This window comes from Bos indicus, chromosome 6 (genome assembly GCF_029378745.1).
Source record: "Bos indicus isolate NIAB-ARS_2022 breed Sahiwal x Tharparkar chromosome 6, NIAB-ARS_B.indTharparkar_mat_pri_1.0, whole genome shotgun sequence".
Classification (NCBI taxonomy): domain Eukaryota; kingdom Metazoa; phylum Chordata; class Mammalia; order Artiodactyla; family Bovidae; genus Bos; species Bos indicus.
Window position 1 is genome coordinate 89,981,023 of NC_091765.1, and position 22,393 is coordinate 90,003,415.

Here is a 22,393-nt window from a genome sequence, read left to right on the forward strand (position 1 = left end):
TAATAAAGGTCGCAGCGCGCGGCCGTGGAGCTCACTTGCCAGACACAGGCCGGGTGTCCGAGAGACGCGTGGTCCCCCGTAGCTCCAGCCGCCGCCGCCGCAGCCCAGCCGGACCCCTCCCGCAGCCCGCCGGAGCCCCCGTGTCCCCGCGCCCCGACACACGCTCACCGCGAGAAGGATGGAGCCGCGCCGCGCCCGCCAGGTCCCCACGCTGCTGCTCGTCCTGGGTGAGTCCCCCGCCCCTTCCCGACGCAGAGGACGAGACTCGGGCGGCCCGGGGGGCAGTTGTCACTTTCCACCTGACTCCAGGGTCCTCCATTTCCAACCAGGTCTCTCCTTCGGCGGGGAGTCCGGTCCTTCCCTCCCGCTGCGGCTGGAATGGGATGGGGTAGGGGAGAGGGGATCGGTGTTCAGTATGCCTTTTGCTGATCAAGGAACTTGAGCTGTGTGTTGTGCGTGAATTAATACAGCTCCGTATTGGGAGAAATAAAAAGTTGAAAAGATTCCCACTCCTACCCCCACCCGCCTCCCCGCGCCCTTAGGAAAATCTGACAGTTCTAAAAAAATCCAAAGACAACGGAAAACTGGGGTGAGGGTGGGGACAGGAGGCGGGAGTAGGGACTAGACCCGCGCCTATAAAAGACTTTTGGGCAAGAAAAGCGGTTTCCTCCCGCCTGGCCTTCAGTTTTCTACATAAAACGGGCTTCAGCTTTCTGGGGTGCTGGCGTGTGCCGGCGCCGGCTTCGCGGAAGCTCCGGACTCCACGAGTGGAAACGCTGCTTGCTCACCTGGAGCTGCAGGGACACGCGGGCCCTGCCGCTTCCGGTCCCCCTACCCCCTCCCCCCTACTCCCGGGCCGCGCGCTCATCACTTGCTGTTAATTGCACTCTGTGGCCTGTAGTGGACCCGACTGAACACACAACACATACACGCAGCCTGTAGTGGCTGAGCGTACTTTAATGCATGTCTTCTTATTTGAGATAATTCAGGTGTGTTTTTTTTTTTGAGGGGGGGGTGGACAGAGGGGGAAAAAATCCTTATGTAACTTTACTGGTATTGAAAAAAAAAAATAATGCTATTTCCTAAACTTCAAGAAGAGTTTGGAGCTGTTATGAAAATTTTCCTAAGGAAATAAAGGTTGCCAATCTCGCGTTATTTCTGGGATTGCAATGAGGCGAATTCCCCTAACTCTACCTGTGCAGGATGTGACAGTTAAATTATTATTTCGACACACCTTATCTTAGGGGTTAGGAGACCTAATGACATGCATACTATGCATACTTGTAACTAACTCGTCCAAGTTCAAGAACACAGGTGGGAACTGGATCTGTGGTTTCTACCAAAACTTTTAAGAATAACTTCCTAGGAGTTTCTCAGTAAATAATGTGGCTTTGCTATCTTTGTTACGAAGTCTTCCTAGAGTTAGATGTCAACCTAGAGGTCAGAATAGCTTAACACTTTTTTTTTTAATTTCCCCTACCTATAAGGTTGCTTTGAACAATGCAAGTCTGTTTTGGGCCACTCATTGAGTATTCTAATTTGAGACATCAAGATCCTATGAATATCCTGGTTACTACCCACTTAGCTTATGTGTTGTGTGTTTTTGTTGTCATAAAAATGCTTAACTCCTTTATTGCATTACTTAATTATAGTTCACCTATTTCATCAGCTGCCAAGCCCATTTCTAAATGAGCTCGGCCAGTTTCTGTTTTCCCAGTTTGTTTAGGTATTTCTCTGCCACTAGGAAAGTTCCTGTTTGAAGTTCTGTATCATATCTCTACACTCTATTCAAGTTTGCAAGTCCAATAGTCGTATTCCAAAGCACGTGGAAAAAGGCAAGGCCAACTGTTCTGTCTGAAATTGCCATTTCCCCCCGAAACTAAAGATTACGTAGAAATACTTTTCCCAAATATCTATCCTTCAAGAAAAAGAGACATTCATTCGAGTTTTCAGCAAACATTTTATTATTGCCTTTTTTTGTGTGTGGAATTTATATGTATTTATGTCTGTGGAAAAAAAATACAGACAGTGTCATTTGAATCTTCTGCCTCCAACACATGCAGATTTAAATTGCTATACACACCCCACAATCATTTGGTCACTTTTACATTTGATAAATATTTGATATTGATGGTTCCCAAATAAAAAGGAAAACATTTTATATTGAGTCTGCAATTAATGTTCAGGGTCTCTTGATCTAAAAATCAAATATGTTCAAGGATACCTAGATGGGCTTTTGAGCATGCTCCTGAATGATAGCTCCAAGACAATTTATCCATACTTCATTGCACAATGATAGAGAATTGACAGAATAAACATTCTTTCTTGAAATCTGAGAAGCATAGATCTCAGTGAGGCAATGGCTTGCCTTAGAGCTTTCCTTTTGACCCTGAGAGTTTATGAGCTGCCTGGTGTTGGCACAGCCTGAGATGACACATCACGGGCAAAAACACGATGACAGGCCTCTCCGGTCTGGATTTTGACCCAGGCACCCTAGCTGCCTTCCGCATCATCTTGCCATATAAGCAACTTGGGTAATTGGGGTGTGTGGTTCAGCCCTGAGACCCAAATCCAGGCTCTGGGAAGGCAGATGCCTCCTGTGAACTAACCATGTTGTGTGTGAGGTGTTTTCCATGTATCCTTTACTCCTTAAAATAACTGTATGAGGTAGAGATGATTAGCCCAGTTTGACAAATGGAGAAACCAAGGCTCAGTGATGTCAGATACCTTACAAGGACTTAGAGACAGCAAATGTCAAGGTCATTCTGGGTCAATGTGTAAAGAGCCAGAGGTTTTCAGAGTTAGTTATCAGGAGCATAATAAAGTAACTGGTTCTAATAGAGAAGTCCTAGAGTAGCGTGGGGGTTGCTGCAGAGCTTAGGACCTGTTATGGGCACTGGCGTATGTGCAAAAATGGTAACTGATGGTATCACTCAAGAAACCAGGCACAAAAAAGATAAGATTATTTCTTTAAGCTCTGCTCAGATATATTACATTTTTACTTAACCTATATTCAGCATTTTTAATACCCAGGAAATGACTTTATGAAGCAATCATTGACGTCAGTTGACTGAGACCTTTGTTTCTATTTTTATAGTTTCCTAGACGTATGTTAAGTAAAGCAGTCAAGGAGAAGGAAACCCACATTCTTTTTATTCCCTGGATCATTCACAATATTGTGAATTGAATGTAGTGTTGACAAGAGATCTAGCTGGAATCTACAGCATACTTTATTAACAGTGAGAAAATAGGCCTACCTATTTGGTTTTATAAAAAAAGTGCAGTGGTCCCATAGTCACTTTGGAAAACTTGAATTTGAATGTCTTCAAGAATGTTCATTTTTGCCCAGGAATCTCCCATTTCCTGGTGAATGATCATCCAGGAGATGCAAATGTCATGTAAGAAATCCTCTTTGAAGGGACTGTAAATGTAGGTGTGGTCTCCTCATCTGTCAGTCTTCACTCTGAATATAGGCCTATGCAAATTTCCATGGCTGTAACTGCTGTTGGAAACATTCCTTCAGAAGACAATGGGAAGACTCCCCAAAGCTGTAATAGGCCAGCTCCTCAGGGAGAAGCACCCTGACAGCCATTGCCTTGGTACGGCAATACTGGAACCTTTGGAAAATGATCCAGTGTCCTCTGGCGATGCAGTTTATGTTAAGGCTGGATGTCTGGTTTCAGGGCAAATAAAGGTTCAGTGGCATTCTAGGTTAAAGCATTAACTAGGATACTGTTAATAATACCCAAGACAGCTTGATAATTGTCCAGAAAAAAAGTTAGCTCAATTATTTAGGTCAAAAAGCCTGAATTTTAAACTTGAGGCATGAAAGTAAGTGAAATACAAATATTTTTGAAAATCCTCAGGATAAGGGTAAAAGTCTCTCTTTCTCATATGTATGTGTAAATGCATATATGTATAATTTTCTGTACACACATGTGTGTGTCATACTTTACAGTTTTGCATTGAGACATAGTATATAGAACATAGGTTTCACATCCCGCTTCTTTTATTTCATACTTTTGGAAAGATGTATTCCTCCTTGAGCTTCAGTTTTCTCATCTATAAAATGGAGATTGTAATAACTATGCTGTTAGGTTACTGTATATGGATATTATAAATATCATAATATTAAAAATAATGAGAAACAGTTTTAAAGTCAGCATTGTTATCAGTAGTAGCAAGTTTTTCTTTTAGGAAAATGCCTCATTTGATCTTTGTAACTCCCTTGTAGCCAGGAGAGGCATTGTTTTTCCCAGTTTATAAATGACAAGACTCACTTTAAAAGGCGTTACACAGCATGTAAGGCTCCTTTTTAAAATATGGTGTACCATCTACTGTGGATGCTCCCAACTCACTTCACTTTTGGTGAAAGTTCTACTCATCCTTTAAGATTGAAGAAAAATATCAGGCCTTCTCTGATACCTCCCTGCATCTTTCTCTCACCACTGGAAAATAACTGTGCCGTCTGCCCGCCCCCCTCCCCCCAACCCCTTTGTTTCTCTCTGAATCCTCCTATCCTACTCTTTTCTCATCACACTGTGTGTATCTGGCCCTGTCTTTCCTTACTGATGCTCAGCTTTTATCATTCACATTGTAACAGACTTATGTTAACCAGTCAATGACTATCATTGGAGGGATGATGAGAATGTATTTAGGGTTCTTAGCACTCTGTTTTGACTCAGACAGCTGTTCTTTGAAAATGTGCTTGCAAAGTCAAATATTTTGGCTGAACAATAGTTTTTGAAAATCCAATTCTGTTTAATAGTAAAGTTGAACACCTTTTCTTCCTTGTTTTCCCCATTTCTGTCTCAGTGTAGTCTGTATTCAATGACAGTACGCCTAACAAAATTTAAGTGTATCAGCACTGTGTGTGTGTGGATGGATATGTGTATATGTGTATGTGTGTGTGTGAGAGAGAGAGAGAGAGAGAGGGAGGGAAATAGGGCAATGATATAACTGAATGATGGATAATCAGCAAGAAAACGTATTCTAATCTAAATTCTCTCTCTCCTACTCCACCCTGCTCCCCGGTGATATTTTCAAAGATAAGGTAACCTAGCTGCCGAGAGATAAACAGTATCTGAGCTAGAACTCTCTCCATACCTCACGGATCTGCCGGGAGGATTTTCCAGCCTTGGGTCTATTTAGACTATGGTTCTTTGTTGTGGACTGTTCTGTGCATTGCAGGGCATTTAGCAGCAATCCTGGTCTGTACCCACTAGATGTCAGGAGCAGCTCTGGTTGTGACAACCCAAACTATTTCCAACATTGCTAAATGTCTCTGGTTGGCAAAATTACTCCAGGGTGAGAAGCACCAGCTGATGTTTTCCATTGCTAAGAAACATTGCCGCTCGTAAGTTGCAGTTCGAATAATCAGTGCTTAAGTTACTAAGACAAATAAAATTCATGTTAATGGTAAGCTCATTGCAGATATAAAAGCAATTCTAATGTTAAAAAAAATCAACTTAGCAAGTTTTATTGCCGATTTTAACACCATTTTCCCTGAATAATGATGAATCTTGTTTATGATGGAGTCATTCATTCTCTCTCCAATCATTGCATTGCTAACCACCCCATGCCCCCTTTCATAATTCTGTTCTCTTGACTCCCGCAAGACTGAACTTTCCTTTTTCCTCCAATTTCTTTGGTCATTTCTATCCACTCCTTGTCACCTATTTCTGAAGTTCTATGATTTTCCATTCCATACTTTTTCCTTTGGAACATTTGAATGACTTCTATTTTTGAAGGTAGTATTTCCTCATAAGACTTTCAAATAGATCCTGTCAATTCCATTCCTATTCTTTTACTCAAGATCTTTTTTCCCAGGTACCTCATAAATATAAATAAATGATACATGAACTGCAAACCCAGATTCCTTCATTCGTTATGTCCCCCGTCATGTCTACTAGCTACAAACAGTGCCACAAACCTGCTGTCCTGCCTGTGTTATCTACTCTCGTAATGGCACCACCTTCCATGGTATTTTCTGGTCAGAAACATGGTATCATCTATGAAATTCCTCCTTCCCTCACCACCACCTGGGATCTAGCCTATAGTTAGAACAGAAGCTATGCCCTTTGCATCAGTTTACTTTTCAGCATCTTGTTCAGTATCATGCATATAGAAGACTCTTGGTAGACATTTGTTGAACAAATATTATTAGAAACAGATAATTACTAAAAAGTTAGTATAAGTTAAGTTGCTTTCCTTCCCTCTCGTTTATCACGTGTAATTAAGCCCTTCCCACCCTTCGGTTATGCTAAGGATGCACATATGCTTTGCACAAAAGTTGAAGTCTCCAGTGTTAACCAAAAAATATATTTTCACAAAATAAAATTTCTTAGCAGCTCCCATTATGCTAAGTGCATCACACAGATTCTTGGAATGAAATGTAATTAGCCTTAAGGCTTTTAAAATTATATTTTATGTACTTGTTTTCTCCTCTTTTCTTTCTTTCTTTTTTTTTTTTTTTTTGAGGCATACTGATGAAAACACTATCTTTTTGCAAATTCATTTTTGGCAATGAGCTTCTGTAAAGAATGAATAATAACAATAGTATGCCTCTAAAAATGCTAAGTTTTCAAAGTTGTAGGCCACAATATGACCGTAAAGAAGGAAGAAAAGGCAAATGGCACACACTTATCCAAACTGTTTCTCCTTTAGAAGATTTTTCTTTTGAGACAATAATGTAATAGTAATTTAAATTTCTGAATTGAATCAATGGGGATACATGTAAGAAGCAAGATGGAAGGGGGTAAAGATAGAAAAGGTGCTGAAAGGATCTTCCATGAAATATTATCTTGAAGAAAAAAATACATTTTCAATAGATAATTTGAAATAATACCCTAGAGATGAATCTTTGGTTTTAGAGGTTGCACATTCCATATTTAGAGCTCTTAGTCACAAAATTTCAAAACACCCAGATTAGTAAAAATTGTATACTTTATACAGTAATGGATATGCCTTCTCCTATATTATGAGAACATTTCCATTATGAATAAGATAGACAGCTTTAAAATCCATTTTTATGATAAAATAAGCTCTAGTTTCATATTTTGACACACACTTCTTGATTTGAATAGTTTTAAGTATAGTATTGTATGATAACCAAAATATATGAGCATTTTGAAGTATGATTTAGAAATTATTGCCACAGATTTGAAGAGTTATTTAATGTCTCTGAACTGAAAACTATGGCTTATTACATCTTCTCCTGATACTTTACAAAGAAGATCTTATGGCTGTATTTGAAATTCAAAATTCAAGACTTATTTGTAACCTGTCATTATATCAACCTCTGGTTTCATTCTGTTATCCTGTTTTTATCTAAATAGTTACTGTTGGCTTTTACATTTATTTTTAAATGATGCTTAGTGGTAAAGTTAACATTAAAAGCTGTAGAAAGAAAATGATTGCTGGCAAGAAGCAAGGTTTATGCTATATAGATATACATTATGATATGTATATACTATTATATATGCTATTTTCTGAGAAATAGGCTGTTACTAGAAAGTCTTTCAGTAGTGCTTTTCAGTGTCTGATGTGATAACAGAGCTTACAGTTATTTTAACTTTATCTAATAGTGGCATTTAAGACAAAAAGACATCTGGAAATGATGAAGGCATATTCACTCCTTGAAAGAAAGTATACAAGACCTAACAAGCCTAGTATGTTAAAGACAAATCCTAAAATTACAGACTGCCCTGGAAGAAAGTAGAAAACTAACAGTTTTGTGAGTAGGTAGGCATGTGACCAAGCAGAAGTGTGAGCAAAGAGGATTTTGCTGCCTGTTTGGGCTGGGCAATTACTGTGATTCATAATGAGTTGGCTGTTTTGGTCTAAATATCCGAAAAGGTTAAATTAGGAAAATAAGGTGCATTCCTTTCATTCTGTAACCCATCTCATTTTATTTTGGGTCATTTGTATTTGACTTGATTGTTATTGAGGAGAGTCATTTTATCTCTGAGAATTGCAGTTGATGATTGCAGAATAGGCTTGGTTAACCAGTCACCAAATCTCAGTCTCCATCTAGATGGCCCCTCAGTGTGGCCAGAAGGAAGCAAGGACAAAAGACACCGTATGCAAAAAAAAGGACATTTTCTACCTTTAGCATTCCTTCTGACTGTCAGGCACGCACTTTTCACTTAATGCCCCAGGGCCCAGGACATTTAGTGCCCCCCCCACCCCCCAGTGGAGCGAGGGCACTCAACCTCTCCCACGAGCTGTCCCCAGTATTGTGTAAGGTGTAGGCTCGGCCCTGACTCACAGAGTAGAGGTGATTTGTATCCTGTGAGTCACCAGTGCCACTTCCTGCTGGCACATTTGAGATTTCACTGAAACAAATCTCTGAAAGGTGAAGGTAGATGAATAGGCGAGCTTTAAATTTCTGAAACCCATTTGGAAATTGGACAGAAATAATGGGCTCCAAAGACAGTTTTGTTTTCTTAACATTATTGACATAGAAGTTCCAATGGCTAATTTTGTGTTTACAAATTACCATTTAGCGTGGAATTCCTCTGTATGGTAGTTACCAATGTAGGGCTGGCCACCAATCTGTTTGCTGACATTATCCAAACTCTATATCCAAATAATACCATAGGGTTATGTTTTCTCATCAGGGACCCATGGTCAAGATCAAAAATTCAAATATAAGATTTGCAATTGACCTAGAGAAAGATCATTATGTTCAATTAGCACTAAAGTCATGAAAAACTTAAAGATTAAGGAAATATACAGATAGGACTTCAGCATGTATCCCTGTATGACTTTAATGAGTAGTGATTTATAATTGGATATGAATGCTGGATGTTAAAATTCTTCATGGGTTAACTTTTTCAATCTTTTGATCGCTTCCCACTATTCCTTTACCCCATTTTGCAAGGCCCTGGGCTAAATATGAGGTTGAGGAAAGCTTGAAAACCAGTTTTGAAGCAATAGAGCTGTGTGGATGAACACATGATTTAGAACCAATTTTGGTAGTTCATTAAGAACCAGTTTTGGTAATTCTTCCCAAGTGGTGCTAGTGGTAAAGAATCTGCATGCCAGAGCAGGAGACACAAAAGACGCGTGTCTTATCCCTGGGTCCCCCTGGAGAAGGAAACTGCAACCCACTCCAGTATTCTGGCCTGGAAAATTCCATGGACAGAGGAGCCTGGCCGGCTACAGTCCATGGGGTTGCAGAGAGTCAACCACGACTGAGCACTTACAAGAACTGAACACAGTAGTTCATTGGCTACATATATCTGTGATTAAAGTGTAATCTAACACTGTCATTTGAGAACTACGTTTAAAATCATTTACAATTCCATCTATAAAATACCCGGATGTGGGATTAATGTACCAAGTCTCATAGAAACCATCCTGAGAGATGGACTATGTCCAAGGGAGCGTCACAGGTTAGAACAGCCCAGTTTTTGTGGAGGCACGCCCTGCCCTGAACATTCTTTAATTCACAAAGACAAATATTTCACTTGTGGCTTGACCAACTGGAACAAAGTTTCCAACAGTGGAAAAACTAACAATATGAAAAACTTTTGAGAAAAAAAAAAAACCAACAACAACTAATAAGCAACACCTCAGAGCAATTAGCTGGATTTTATTATAATAGTCGCAGGTTGCATTTGTAAGCAGTTCTGAACAGGAAAGGCTAGTGTCTGATTTCTGCAAAGAGTGAAGAAACCATCCTTTGCAGAGAAATGTACATTTGCACAGTGGACCTGGCTGGCCCTTTTGCAGTAGGAGAATCGATAAGATCTCCTCACATCAGTTGAAGAGCCGTTGAGGAATAGGAATGTCAGGGATGTAAAAACACACATTTGAAACTCCAGCTTATCTTGAGCAGATTGTATAAATTAAAGGAAGTAATTCTTTATGAGTGAAAGTTTATGGCAAAATTATATCGAGAAGTAGAATGATATTGGCTTGGATAAAACTCTAGCTAATTCACCCCTGAAAAAATGTGTGGACAGTTATCCTTTTCCATCTCTGTTCAACTGACAGTAGAATCCAAATTTTAGCCATTTTTTTGTCATTTAAGAAAGATTTTTTTTTTCCTGTAAGGACAATCAAAGTATCATTTATATTGTAGGAGAAATATGGAGCAAGGAGGTGATAGTTCTAAACTTTCCAAAAGATATTTTCAAGTCACTGAAAGGTTATGAGACTCGATGTCATAAGATGTACTCCTAACCCTTATCTTCTATAATCTCTAGATAATTGGTCTTGGATAAGACATTTAATTTAACTACACTGCAGTTATTGAGGTTAATATAACCACTTCAGAGGATTATTATCAGTGTCAAGTTTGAAACATTAAGAAATTACAAATTCTGATGCTTATGTTTTACTCAAATCATACTCAATTTGCTTAACATGTACACACCTCCTCTGATTGTGAAAAAATAAAATTCTTTATTATATGGAATAATTATCCTTTAAAATACCAAAATACAGAGAGATTTATAACCTTGTTATAGACCAGTAGAGGGCACTATCCACATATACTACTTCTCAAAACAAGCTAGCTGTTGAATGGCATGGAACATTCATGAGTCCCATTTCATTTAATTCTCCCCCAAACTCTATAATTTGGTAAAATTGAGATCCAGAGAATTTAATTAATTTGTCCATTAATTGCATAGCTCAGGTTTTCTCCCAGGATTGCCTTTCCAACCATACTTTGTTGCCTCTTTATGGCATTAAATACTCTGCTTCAGTTATATTTAGCTGAGTTCATTCCCTGTAATGTCCATTATACTTTAGTGTTATTGCCTGTTTCCAAATTCTGTAATGTGGGCAAAGAACAACATTGCTGTGTACTCTGAAGAAAGTTACTTAAACTCTTTATGCCTCACTCTTCTCAAATGGCTAGTCGGGAAAACAGTAATATCTTCTTCAAAGAGTCACTGAGTGGATTAAGAGGTAGTATAGGTAAGGATGGGCTTCCCTGGTGACTCAGATGGTAAAGAATCGTACTGTGATGCTGGATACTCAGGTTTGATCCCTGGGTCAGGAAGACCCCTGGAGAAGAAAGTGGCTACCCACTCCAGTATTCTTGGGGCTTCCCTCATGGCTCAGACCATAAAAAATCTATATGCCCACACATAGTACATGGTCAAGAAATGTCAACTGCTGCCAACTACTACCACCAACACCAATAATGTTTATTATATAACAGTTACACATATAACTTGGAACGAGTGATTAAAGAGCAAATACTCCTAAGAAGAAGAGTAAAATTCTCTTCAGTAAACTTTCCTACAATTAAAAGGATTCTTCCTATTCTTTCCATGCAATTCACAAACTTCTTGCAACATCCTGGTGCCAGTCCCCCAACATTTATCTTTTCAGGGGAGACACACAGTGAAACACCTTGTTAATCTCTTATTGGATGACAGAAGCTGTATTCTAAGGCTCAGTATGGTTCATGCAGCATGTGTATCCCTTCCCATATTGGATAAGATATGTTCTGACTTTACTTAGATTACATATTGTGCATTAAAATCTATTAATATTTTCAAGTGTAATACAAAGAGTACCTTAGGTACTTAAATCAACAACTGATGTATCTTCAGTTGAGAGTCCTATTTCATTGTGACCATAAATAGAAGCTGAGTTTTATTTGAAGCCTTCTTTGTGATAGGTTCTACTTTGGAGCATTGCTCTGAACACATCATGAAGTAAAACGGTGGAAATTTTCCAGTTGCTAAGCTTCTTGAGAAATCAGATGGTAAAACCAAGTCTTTGAAAAGGTTACTGTGAAATGTTTAGAGCAGGTCATGTTTGTAACTCTGAATGTAACGCCATGGCTTTTACCATGGGACACAGAGCTGGGTGTTCATTTATTTTCAGTGATATGCCTGTTTCCATGAATTATTTTCTTTCAGGGTTTAGAGGGATCAAATTATTGAAATAATTAAAAGAAATCTGCAAATATTGTAATTATGTGGAAATCTGGTCAGAGTTTCTTTCTTGAAGCATCAGTTATATATTTTATTTTTCTCCATAAATAGTTTTCTATCTTCTTCAAGCAGTCTTCAGTACAACTGTGATTCCTTCATGTATCCCAGGAGAGTCGGGAGATAACTGCACAGCATTAGGTAAGCCCAGCTTTGTCAATGTTGCATCAAATAATTATGCATTCTTAACAGAAATGTAAACTTAAAGACTATAAATATGAGATAGTGGGAAAAAGAGAGGCGAATAGCTGCTCTATTAACAAAAGAACTCAATGATCTGGAAAAATTATATAAAGGAGTAACTGGAGGCAGAGGGCCTGGATATCTAGTTGTATGTGAAAATTTGATCTTAAAGAGAGGGAAAAAAGAAAATCAGATTCCCTTTGATCATTTCAGAACTTTGCTACGAAACTACTGGGAGAGGTTGGATCCCAGGCAAAATAGGCAAATTTGAGCTTTGTACACAGTAGATAAAGTATTTCGTTGTTGTTTTTTGTAAAAGGAACAAATGATGTCCTGTATTTTGAGTTACAGCAATCATTCAGAAAATATCTATAGAGTACTTAATACATGCCAAATACTGTGCTTAGGTGGCACTAGTGGTGAAGAAGTGGCCTGCCAATGCAGGAGATGTAAGAGATGTGGGTTTGATCCCTGGGTAGGGAAGATCCCCTGGAGAAGGGCATGACAAGCCCCTCCAGTATTCTTGCCTGGGAAATCCCAAGGACAGAGGAACCTGACGGGCTATGGTCCATAGCCTCACAAAGAGCCAGACAGGACTGAAGCAACTTAGCATACATGCACACAGATGAGTGGTGCATTGTCGTATCTTTGGACCCCAGGGGACTCTGACTGTGGTTCAGGAGAGATCTGCTTTATATTCAGTCTGAGTTATTGAGTTCAGAGTTATCCTGAGTAACCAGAGTAGTACACCTCTTTTCTTATCCTTCCTCATTATACTCTAGGGGTTTGGTCTGCCTCGTTCCCTATTTTTGGCTATTTGAACAAGAGTATAAAGTCAAGATGCCTTGTTTGATTATTTCATATAGACTCTTCAAATTTTAGGTCTTCCCTAGTGGCTCAGATGATAAAGCGTCTGTCTGCAATGCAGCAGACCCAGGTTCAATCCCTGGGTTGGGAAGATCCCCTGGAGAAGGAAATGGCACCCCAGTCCAGTATTCTTGCCTGGAAAATCCCATGGACTGTGGAGCCTGGTAGGCTACCGTCCATGGAGTCGCAAAGAGTCAGACATGACTGAACAACTTCACTTTCACTTTCTTCAAATTTTAGTAATTAAAACATTCTAGGGATTCCTTGGTGGTCCAATGGTTAAGACTGTATGCTTCAACTGCAGGGGGCATGGGTTCAGTCCCTGGTTTGGGAACTAAGATCCCACATGCCACACGGCCAAAAAAGTAAATAAACTGTTTAAAAAAAAAAAGCTCTTAATAAAAAATTATAAAGTAAATGTTATGTGTAGGTTGTAGCACTATTCTAAAGAGGCTACTGTTTTCATGGTTGTATTTGTGTAACCAAGGCATTTATAAGTCAGGGTTTGTTTAGGTCACGTTCAGCTCTTATCATTAGAGACTTTGATTTTGGGTTTGGGGTGGTGGTTTAGTCATAAGTCATGTCTGATTCTTTTGACCCAATGGACTGTAGCCTGTCAGGTTCTTCCATGGGACTTTCCAGGCAAGAATACTTGAGTGGGTTGCCATTTCCTTCTCCAGGGGATCTTCCTGACCCAGGGATCAAACCCTAGTCTCCTGCATTGCAGGCGGATCCTTTACCGACTGAGCTACCAGAGAATGCACACCAAAACAAGCCTTGTTGGCTTAAAACCCTCTATAGATTTAAGCTGTCTTAAATTAATTAATGGATTCAGCTTGCAAATGTCAGAATTATTTGAAAAAATTAGACAACCTTATTTGGATAAGTGAATAACCGTAAAGTATTATGATTTTTCGTGTGTGCCTTCAACTTACCTTTTCTAACCTTAAACATTGTCTTTTGAGAATTTTATTCCCAGTTTTTATTTTGTTTTGTTTAGTCCATTTTCCTTTGGGAATCCAGTGTTTTGCTTATTGCTCTAGAGAGTATGATAACTAAAGTGACTTTTTGTCCACAAATGCCTGAGAATGGTTACGATTATGAAAGGATGATACTATTTCGAAGAAAGTAACAGAATACATTCCACTTGGTGTTTCTTTCACAGTTCAAACTGAAGATAATCCACGTGTGGCTCAAGTGTCAATAACAAAGTGTAGTGCTGACATGAATGGCTACTGTTTGCATGGACAGTGCATCTACCTGGTAGACATGAGTGAAAATTACTGCAGGTAATGTGCCAAACACAAACAAACAATATCTTAAAAACCCATATTGTCTCTCTTTCTTATCTTCTTAATAAGTACTCTATTATTTCCATGGGCTGCAGTTTTTAGTATTATTAGCATGCAATTTATATTTACTATTATAAACTTTATTTTTTCTTTTAAGTTGTGCTCTGTGTGCTAAGTTGCTTCAGTTGTGTCTGACTCTTTGTGACCCTATGGGCTGTAGCCCACCAGGCTCCTCTGTCCATGGGATTCTCCAGGCAAGAATACCGGAGTGGGTAGCCATTCCCTTCTCCAGGGGATCTTCCTGACCCAGGGATCGAGCCCAGCTCTCTTATACCTCCTGCACTGGCAGGAAGGTTCTTTACCACTAGTGCCACCTCTTTTAAGTTGGGGAACAAAGAGTAGAACAAATGGTAGTTATCAGATTATACAGATACTTCAGGGGTGTGGAATGGGGAGGGCTTCAGATATCTTCCTCTCACACTTACCACAATAGCAGGTCAACTTTTAATCTTTTCACTGGACTTATATGTCAGCTATTGTTACAAGCATTGACTCCACTGATTTAGACAAAAAGCACCTCAAACCCACACAACATACAAAACACCATTGTCAGCCACATTGGCAGCTGAATAAGACTATCATTTTAATATAACAGTTGCGATTTGAGAGCTTCATGGGGCTCTTTTATCAAAGTTGGGCCAGCTTTCGGGTCAGTCTTTGAATTCATCTTTACAACTTTTGGCAGACCTTGTTGATATCTTGCTTTATAGTGTGAGATGACCTCTTATGAGATTAATTCAGAACCAAGATTGCTCTTTAAAATAATTGATCTTTCTCTTCCATTGTCCTTTAGGTGTGAAGTAGGTTACACTGGTGTCCGGTGTGAGCATTTCTTTTTAACCGTCCAAAAACCTCTGAGCAAAGAATATGTGGCTTTGACTGTGATTCTTGTTATCTTGTTCCTTGTCATAGTTGCTGGTTCTATATACTACTTCTGCAGATGGTAAGCCAGTGTTTTTGTTTTTTAATACTCTTCCTATGTAAATTACCTTTATACAAGACACACAAACTGGGTAAAAATATGGCAAAGTATTATTTAGTGGGAAAAGACAGACTGCACCAAAGATATTTTTAAGGAAGTTTCAGCAGCAGAACATCTGGACTTGACTCTGTTTTGGGCTCTGTTATTTATTACCTCTGTGACCTTATACAACTTAAACTAAGAGTATCAGTTCCCTCCTTTATAAAATACAAATAGAAATCCTTATTCTACGTTAATGACAGGATTATTATCAGTATTGAGTATAACACATGCAAAAGTAAATCATAAGGCATCATGCCAATGTTAAATTTAGCCACTTGTATTCAATTTATTAGATTGAAGTTTGTATTTCATAAAATATACTTTGTAAACTAATAACCCCAGAGGCTTAGGATCTTAAAATTTAAGGCAGACTAGTAGAATCGAGTGTCCAGATAATTGTAAGAGCTTACTTTTAAAAATTGGTTCATGCCAGTCCCTTAAAATTCCATCTTCAACACTCCATCTGTGTACAGTGCTGTACTTATATATGCTGACAACTGAGTGGGCATTGAAACTTTTGAGCGTATATCAGATTGGCTGTTTTTTAAGGTTAGTATCAGGAATAGTATAACTTAAATAGTGTGTGTGTTCAGTCTTATCCAACTCTTTGAGACCCCATGGACTATAGCTTGCCAGCTCCTCTGTCGATGGACTTTTCCACTCAAGAATACTGGAGTGGGTTGTCATTTCCTACTGCAAGGGAACATCCTGATCCAGGAATCAAAACGGAATCTCTTGCGTTTCCTGCATTGGCAGGCTGGCTCTTTACCACCGTGCCACCTGGGAAGCCCTACTTAATAGTAGCTGCCTTTAAAATGTCTCCATGAAATCCTCCTTATTTTGGAAGGGCTACAAATTTTTCAGTGTACATTTGAGTGAATTTTATTTTATTTTTGCTGAAAATAATGCACTTCTACTTTTGAAGCTCCAAAAATGTTACTTTTACAAGATTAAATTTATTTGATCTGTGTTTACTTCTAAGTATTCATCAAATTTTAATATCTTTTTAATTAGTTATGATCACATAACTGAATATTATTACACCTGAAACACACCTGAAAGGTCTTTAACTACAATCCTTTCTTTTCTAAAGATGAGAAAGTGAGACCCAGAGAGGGAATTGACATGCCCTGGCTTGTCTAGTTGACAAGTAGCCAGATCAAGGCTAAACAAAGGTTTTCCTAATCGTGTTTTTCAAGTAAGCAAAAACATTATGCAGTTTCCTTAAGTTTACATGATTCATCTTCAAAATGGGTAGAAAATGAACTCAAAATATTAGGTAGACAGCTTTAATGAATGAGTGAATGAAGATTCTGAACCACTAGATTTATGAATCCTAGCTAGGAGAACTTGCCAGGTTATGTAATCCATTTGTACTTTACTTTTTTCATCTGTAGAATGGGGATGATAATGCTAAGTGTAAGGATAAAATAAAAAATGAATATATATCACTTAAAACATTGTCAGTCACGTAGTAATTGCCTGATAAATGTTAGTTATTTTTATTTTTATTGGTGATAACATTACATTAACATGATAGGTAGAATATAATAGGGATATTCAAAGTATTTGCACTTTTTTTCTTATTTGTAATAAGGAAAGAAGGAAGAAAAAGGGAAGGGAAGACAGAGAAAAAGAAAAAAATGATAACAGTCCAGGATTAAATGTGGTCACATGCTCTCCTGGAATTTTACAATTTTCATGACCATCTGAAAGCCTCTGAGGAGTTCTTTAACTGCATTTCACCATTTCCTCCCGAATTTATTTGTCCAGGGAAACTGCTCCTTGCCCCCTCCCTCTTTTCTCAGCTTCAACCTAAACCTGGTTACCTGTGTCATTTTGGAAGCACCATGCTTAAGTGCCTTTAGAGTCCAAGTATTTGTTTCTTTTTTTTTTTTTTAAACTTTACATAATTGTATTAATTTTGCCAAATATGTTAGCATATTTTGCTCTTATTATTGTTAACTACAGTGCTAATGATTTCATTTCTGAATATTTCTAGGTACAGAAATCGAAAAAGTAAAGAATCCAAGAAAGAATATGAAAGAGTGACCTCAGGGGATCCGGCATTGCCGCAAGTCTGAATGGTGCCATTAAGCTTATGGGCAGGAATGCACTGCATGCCTGGTTATGTTAATATTCCTATTTTATTAATAATATTTATGTGGGGTCATATGTTAAGTCAACAATGATGTATTTTTTCATATGCTAAGAAAAGTTTTTATTTTCGTTTTATTTTTAACAGATTGCTAATGTATAATGTACACAAAATATTTAATATAAAAGGAAAGTGGATATTTTTGTAAGAAATCCTTTCCTGGGCTAAATGCTTTACTGAAAACTTTTTTGCCTGGTGTACAATGCATAGGAGTGAACAATGCCCAGTTCGTTGTTTAGAAAGTGTCAGCACGTGACAGATTTCTATAAGCCAAAAATATGGTCAAACCAATTTAATGTATTTTTCTACTCCTCGAATCAATGATAATTGGTTTGACTATATCAGAGTTTGGTGTCTGAGTTGGCACCACTGTGCCATGTATTGAAACACTAATGCTATGGGAATTGGGGAGAAGCAAATATAGATCTTGAGCTAAACACTACACCCTCTGCTCCCTCCACTCACACATTCTCACTGTTTACTGCCTGGAAGGAAGGTGCGCCATTCTCTATGCCCATTCACAACTCCTGTGGATATTAGTCATCCATCTAATACAGGGGTTCCCAATCCCCGGCCACAGACTGCTCCCAGTCCACAGCTGGCTAGGAATGGGCCACACATCTGGAGGTGAGTGGCAGGCAAGCAAGCAAAGCTTCATCTGTATTTACAGCCTCTCCCCATCACTCACTTCTCCCTGGTGCATGGAAAAATTGTCTTCCACAAAACCCGTCCCTGGAGCCAAAAAGGTTGGGGACTGCTGATCTAATAGATTTTCCTTAAGAAAATGAATTGAGAAAACTTTTACCATCTTTTATGTAATTTTATGTATAGCTTCCCAATGTCCTTTTTTTTTTTCAGTACATTTATGCTAGGTAACTGTTGCTCATGAACTAATAAAAAAAATCCACACATGAAGCCAAAATTTGTGCTTCTTTTTTGAAGAGTATTTATTTCTATATGAACTTTGCTAAAGAATTCTACAGTTAAATCAGAGTCCAAAATTTGATGGACTAAGTGTTATTTTAAAGTATAATATAAGACAGTTATTCTATATATAGTCTAAAGAGATCTAAAAGCATGTTTCTGTTTCCCATTAATATAGCTGAAGTCAAATGTGCTGTGTAAGGATATGTTTTTAATCCTACACATCCTTATTGACATCTACTGTATGTAAGGGAGGTCTGCTTATTTTGAGTAATATTGATTGCTTAAAAAAAATTATTGATGAACCAAGAAATCATCTGAAATCCATTTATTTTGTTACAAAAGGGAGTCATATTGGTTTATCTTGAGCATTTCAATTCATATTACATAATTAATTGTAAGTGGTTTGGGATGTTAAATCTTTATTTAAGGATGCTTAAATAAAGATTAAAAACTAGCCCCTGTAAAAGTTAAATTTGTATTTATAATTTGATATTAAATAATAAAAAAGATAGGACACAGATTGGTTTTATGGGTGAAAATTAATTTTTAAAATGTTTTAATGAAGATAATGCTGGGCAAACATTAAAAAACCATTGCCATTAGCTCATGTTTCTTACAAACAGAAAAATTTGGCTCATATTTAGTCTATCTTCCTTATTTTACAAATTTCTCACTATATATATTTCTAGAAAGATCTATCTATGTCTAATGTATTGAGACTAAATGCAAACCAATGCATAAATACCTAGTTTGTGGCTTCCCACCAAGACCACACAGTAACCCAGTAGACATACTCTATAACCAAAGAGGGTCTAAGATTGATGCTAAAGATAACCTCATGATCAAGATTTGTGTAATTTATTAAATATTTAAAATACAATCAAATGCCACTGTTCTTTTGGACATTCTTTGTTCTTATCTCTTTGCCAAAGTCAAAGCAAGGAGAGAGATGGTGCATTGGGAGGACAGATTTTTATTTTTGAGTCCTGAGAAGAGGATTAGTTAAATTCAACTGCCCTGAGGTGTCAGATCAATTTCTATGTACCAAATACATGATATTAGCTTCTAATTTCTATTGAATTCAGTAAAAACTCATGTCTGATCCATTTTGCTATTTTTGCTGCAACAGTCAGTATGTAGACTTTTGGGAAAAAATGTGTTTAACTTGCTGCCCAATAATTTCTGATTTTTGTCTACTCTTATTCCTATGGGGAAAAGGGGAGTAACAACCTTTATATAAACAGTGTTGCTTGAGTAAATTTTAATGTTTTGACTGAAGAATAATTTTATCTAACACATGCCTGTTATTCAAGTTGGATGAGGTTAAATGTAAGATAGTGAATTTCTCTCTGCTTTTTTTGCACTCTGTAATTGCACTTTTTACGTTTGAAGAGCCATTTTGGTATACAGTTTATATTAAAGATGCTGTAGAACATAAAGTTGTATCACATGCAGTTTAAAGTAACTTATTTGACAATGAATTTTATCAGAGTACTGAATTGTATCAATTTGTTTGTGTTCCATATCAGCTTTGATAATTGTGTACCTTAAGATATTGAAGGAGACTATAGATACTTCACAGGATATTATTAATTTTTATTTATTTTTTGTTGGAAACTGGAAAAAACAAAATTGAAAAATAAAAATGCATGAAACACCTTGCATTAAAAATGTCACTGATTGATGGAGTCTCTTTTGTTTTTCCATACTACATTAACGGGCTTAAAAGCAGTGACAGGACTATAATGTGTTTAAAGACATTGGTTTTAGTTTGGGAAAGCACTATGTAAATTTATCACAGATTACGGCCTACCATAATGAAGAATTTCTTTGAAATGTAAGGAATTACATTAATTATAAAATTCTAGCTGTTAGTATATTTTAAAAGAATATTCTTAGAGAGTACTTGCTGTATAGCATGCACAAGTCAGCTCACTGCTCTGTGATGACCTTGCTGGGTGGAATGGGGGGTGGCAGGAAGGTCCAAGAGAGAGGCATATATGTACACATATGGCTGATTGACTTCGTTGTGCAGCAGAAACTAACACGAAATTGTGAAACAACTATAGCCCAATAACCATTTCTAAGAAGACTAAATATCCTACTGAGAAATAACTTTTGAAAGGGTGCATCAGACAGAAGCATGTCCCATGATTTCCTCAGCATCTGCCAACCAAAAGTTTGGGTTTTCCCAGGCCTTCCCAGGTGGCTCAGTGGTAAAGAGTCTGCCTGCTAATGCAGGAGATGCGGGAGACACAGATTCAATCCCTAGGTCTGGAAGATTCCCTGGAGTAGGGATCCCACTCCAGTATTTTTGCCTGGAAGATTCCATGGACAGAGGAGCCTGGTGGGCTATAGACCACAAGGTTGCAAAGAGTAGGACATGATCAAGCACACACACCACCGCACAGCAGGAAACATTGATCCTCTGAACCTCTGTTACAGTAACACCTTCTGAGGTACCTGCTTCAACAATCTATAGAATGCTTTGCCTTTTATTGGCTCCTTGGACCACTTCATAATCTCTGGATAGGGCAGGGAGGCATAGCTAGCTTTGATCATTTTACAAGGGGATAAACCAATATGTCCAGGGTCACAGTTGGTAGTAAAAGATGAAGCTGGGGTGAGAAACAAGGTCTTCTGATCCCCAGTTACACTGCAGCTCTGGCCATGGTGGTGCTAGTGTTAAAGAACCTGCCTCCCAATGCAGGAGACATAAGAGACTTGGGTTCCACCTGTGGATCAAGAAGGTCCCCTGGAGAAAGAAATGGCAACCCATTCCAATATTCTTGCCTGGAAAATCCCATGGACAGAGGAGCCTGGCGGGCTACAGTCCGTAGGGTCACAAAGAGTCAGACATGACTATAGTGACTTAGCACCTGGTTCATGTCAGGGGCAGCAGAACAGACCATCACGTGGAGTGAGTGTGAGGTTTAATTTGGAATTTTGTGGGGGAGAAACAAAAATTTCTATAAAATGAATTTCTTGAGATCTCACAAAACCATCAGACTGATTCTATTCAAAGTCTGAGAACCCACGGGGTTAAGTAAGGAAAAGAACTCCTTGAAACACTTCTCCCATTCAGCTTCCAAGGTGCCCTCCTCATCTGGTTGTCAACCTGTTTTCAGTCTCATCCTTAATCTTCCCTAATATCTTCTGTCTTCCACCACTGATCTGTAAATGCTGGAGTCCACCCAAGCTTTTAATTTTGGGACTTTTTCCTCTATATGCATACGTGCTAAATCACTTCAGTCATGTCTAACTCTTTGTGACCCTATGGATGGAAGCCTGTCAGTCTCCTCTATGAGATTCTCCAGGCAAGAACACTGGAGTGGGTTGCCATGCCGTCCTCGAGTTTTCTCTATATATACAATCCCTACTTTATTGCATATAGCCTTGTGCCTTTAATTGCCATTTGTATACAGACTATTCCTTGACTAGATATTTCCCCTGATTTCTAAACTTCATTATACAACTACCAATGGATGTCTACTGGACATAAAATGGTAACATGTTCAATGACCAACAGTCCCTTATTGTTTTTTCTTCTACCATGTTCCTGTTTGATTAAATTCAACTCCATCCTTTTTGTACCTCAGGTCAAAAATCTGGTGTCTTTTCTGGAAGGTGATGAATGGTTCACTTTTAAGTGGTTTCAGAGAGGATTACCCTCAAATTTGTACAACAATGGAAAAACTGCAGAACTGGCCATTTTGAAGGCATTATGCAGAAGGAAAAATCTCCCAGAAGACTAGACTTTGATAGAATATCACAATTTTTTTTTTAAATAGGAAACTGTAGGCAAAGGTTTTGACTTTGGTCAATTCTAGAACATATTTCTCCTCAAATGGTCGCAAGACGTTGTTTTGTTCATTAGGGTCCAACATGAATTCATTAAGAAGGAGACATAAAATATGGATCC

At 38.2% G+C, this 22,393-nt stretch overlaps 1 protein-coding gene across 1 annotated transcript; it reads left to right on the top strand.

Annotated features, from left to right (window-relative positions):
- Positions 1–20,147, top strand: EREG (epiregulin). Its single transcript, XM_019962926.2, has 5 exons — positions 1–227; positions 12,015–12,101; positions 14,176–14,299; positions 15,156–15,305; positions 17,389–20,147. Exons 1-5 carry the CDS (start codon positions 179–181, stop codon positions 17,468–17,470), a joined length of 492 nt encoding a protein of 163 aa, XP_019818485.2. The 5' UTR covers positions 1–178; the 3' UTR covers positions 17,471–20,147.
- Positions 20,148–22,393: the final 2,246 nt, after the last annotated feature.

Coding starts and splice junctions, on each gene's coding strand:
- EREG (XM_019962926.2), top strand. CDS start 179: ATGGAGCCGCGCCGCGCCCGCCAGGTCCCCACGCTGCTGCTCGTCCTG. Junction 12,102..14,175: donor AGATAACTGCACAGCATTAG/GTAAGCCCAGCT, acceptor TTTCTTTCACAG/TTCAAACTGAAGATAATCCA. Junction 14,300..15,155: donor ATGAGTGAAAATTACTGCAG/GTAATGTGCCAA, acceptor ATTGTCCTTTAG/GTGTGAAGTAGGTTACACTG.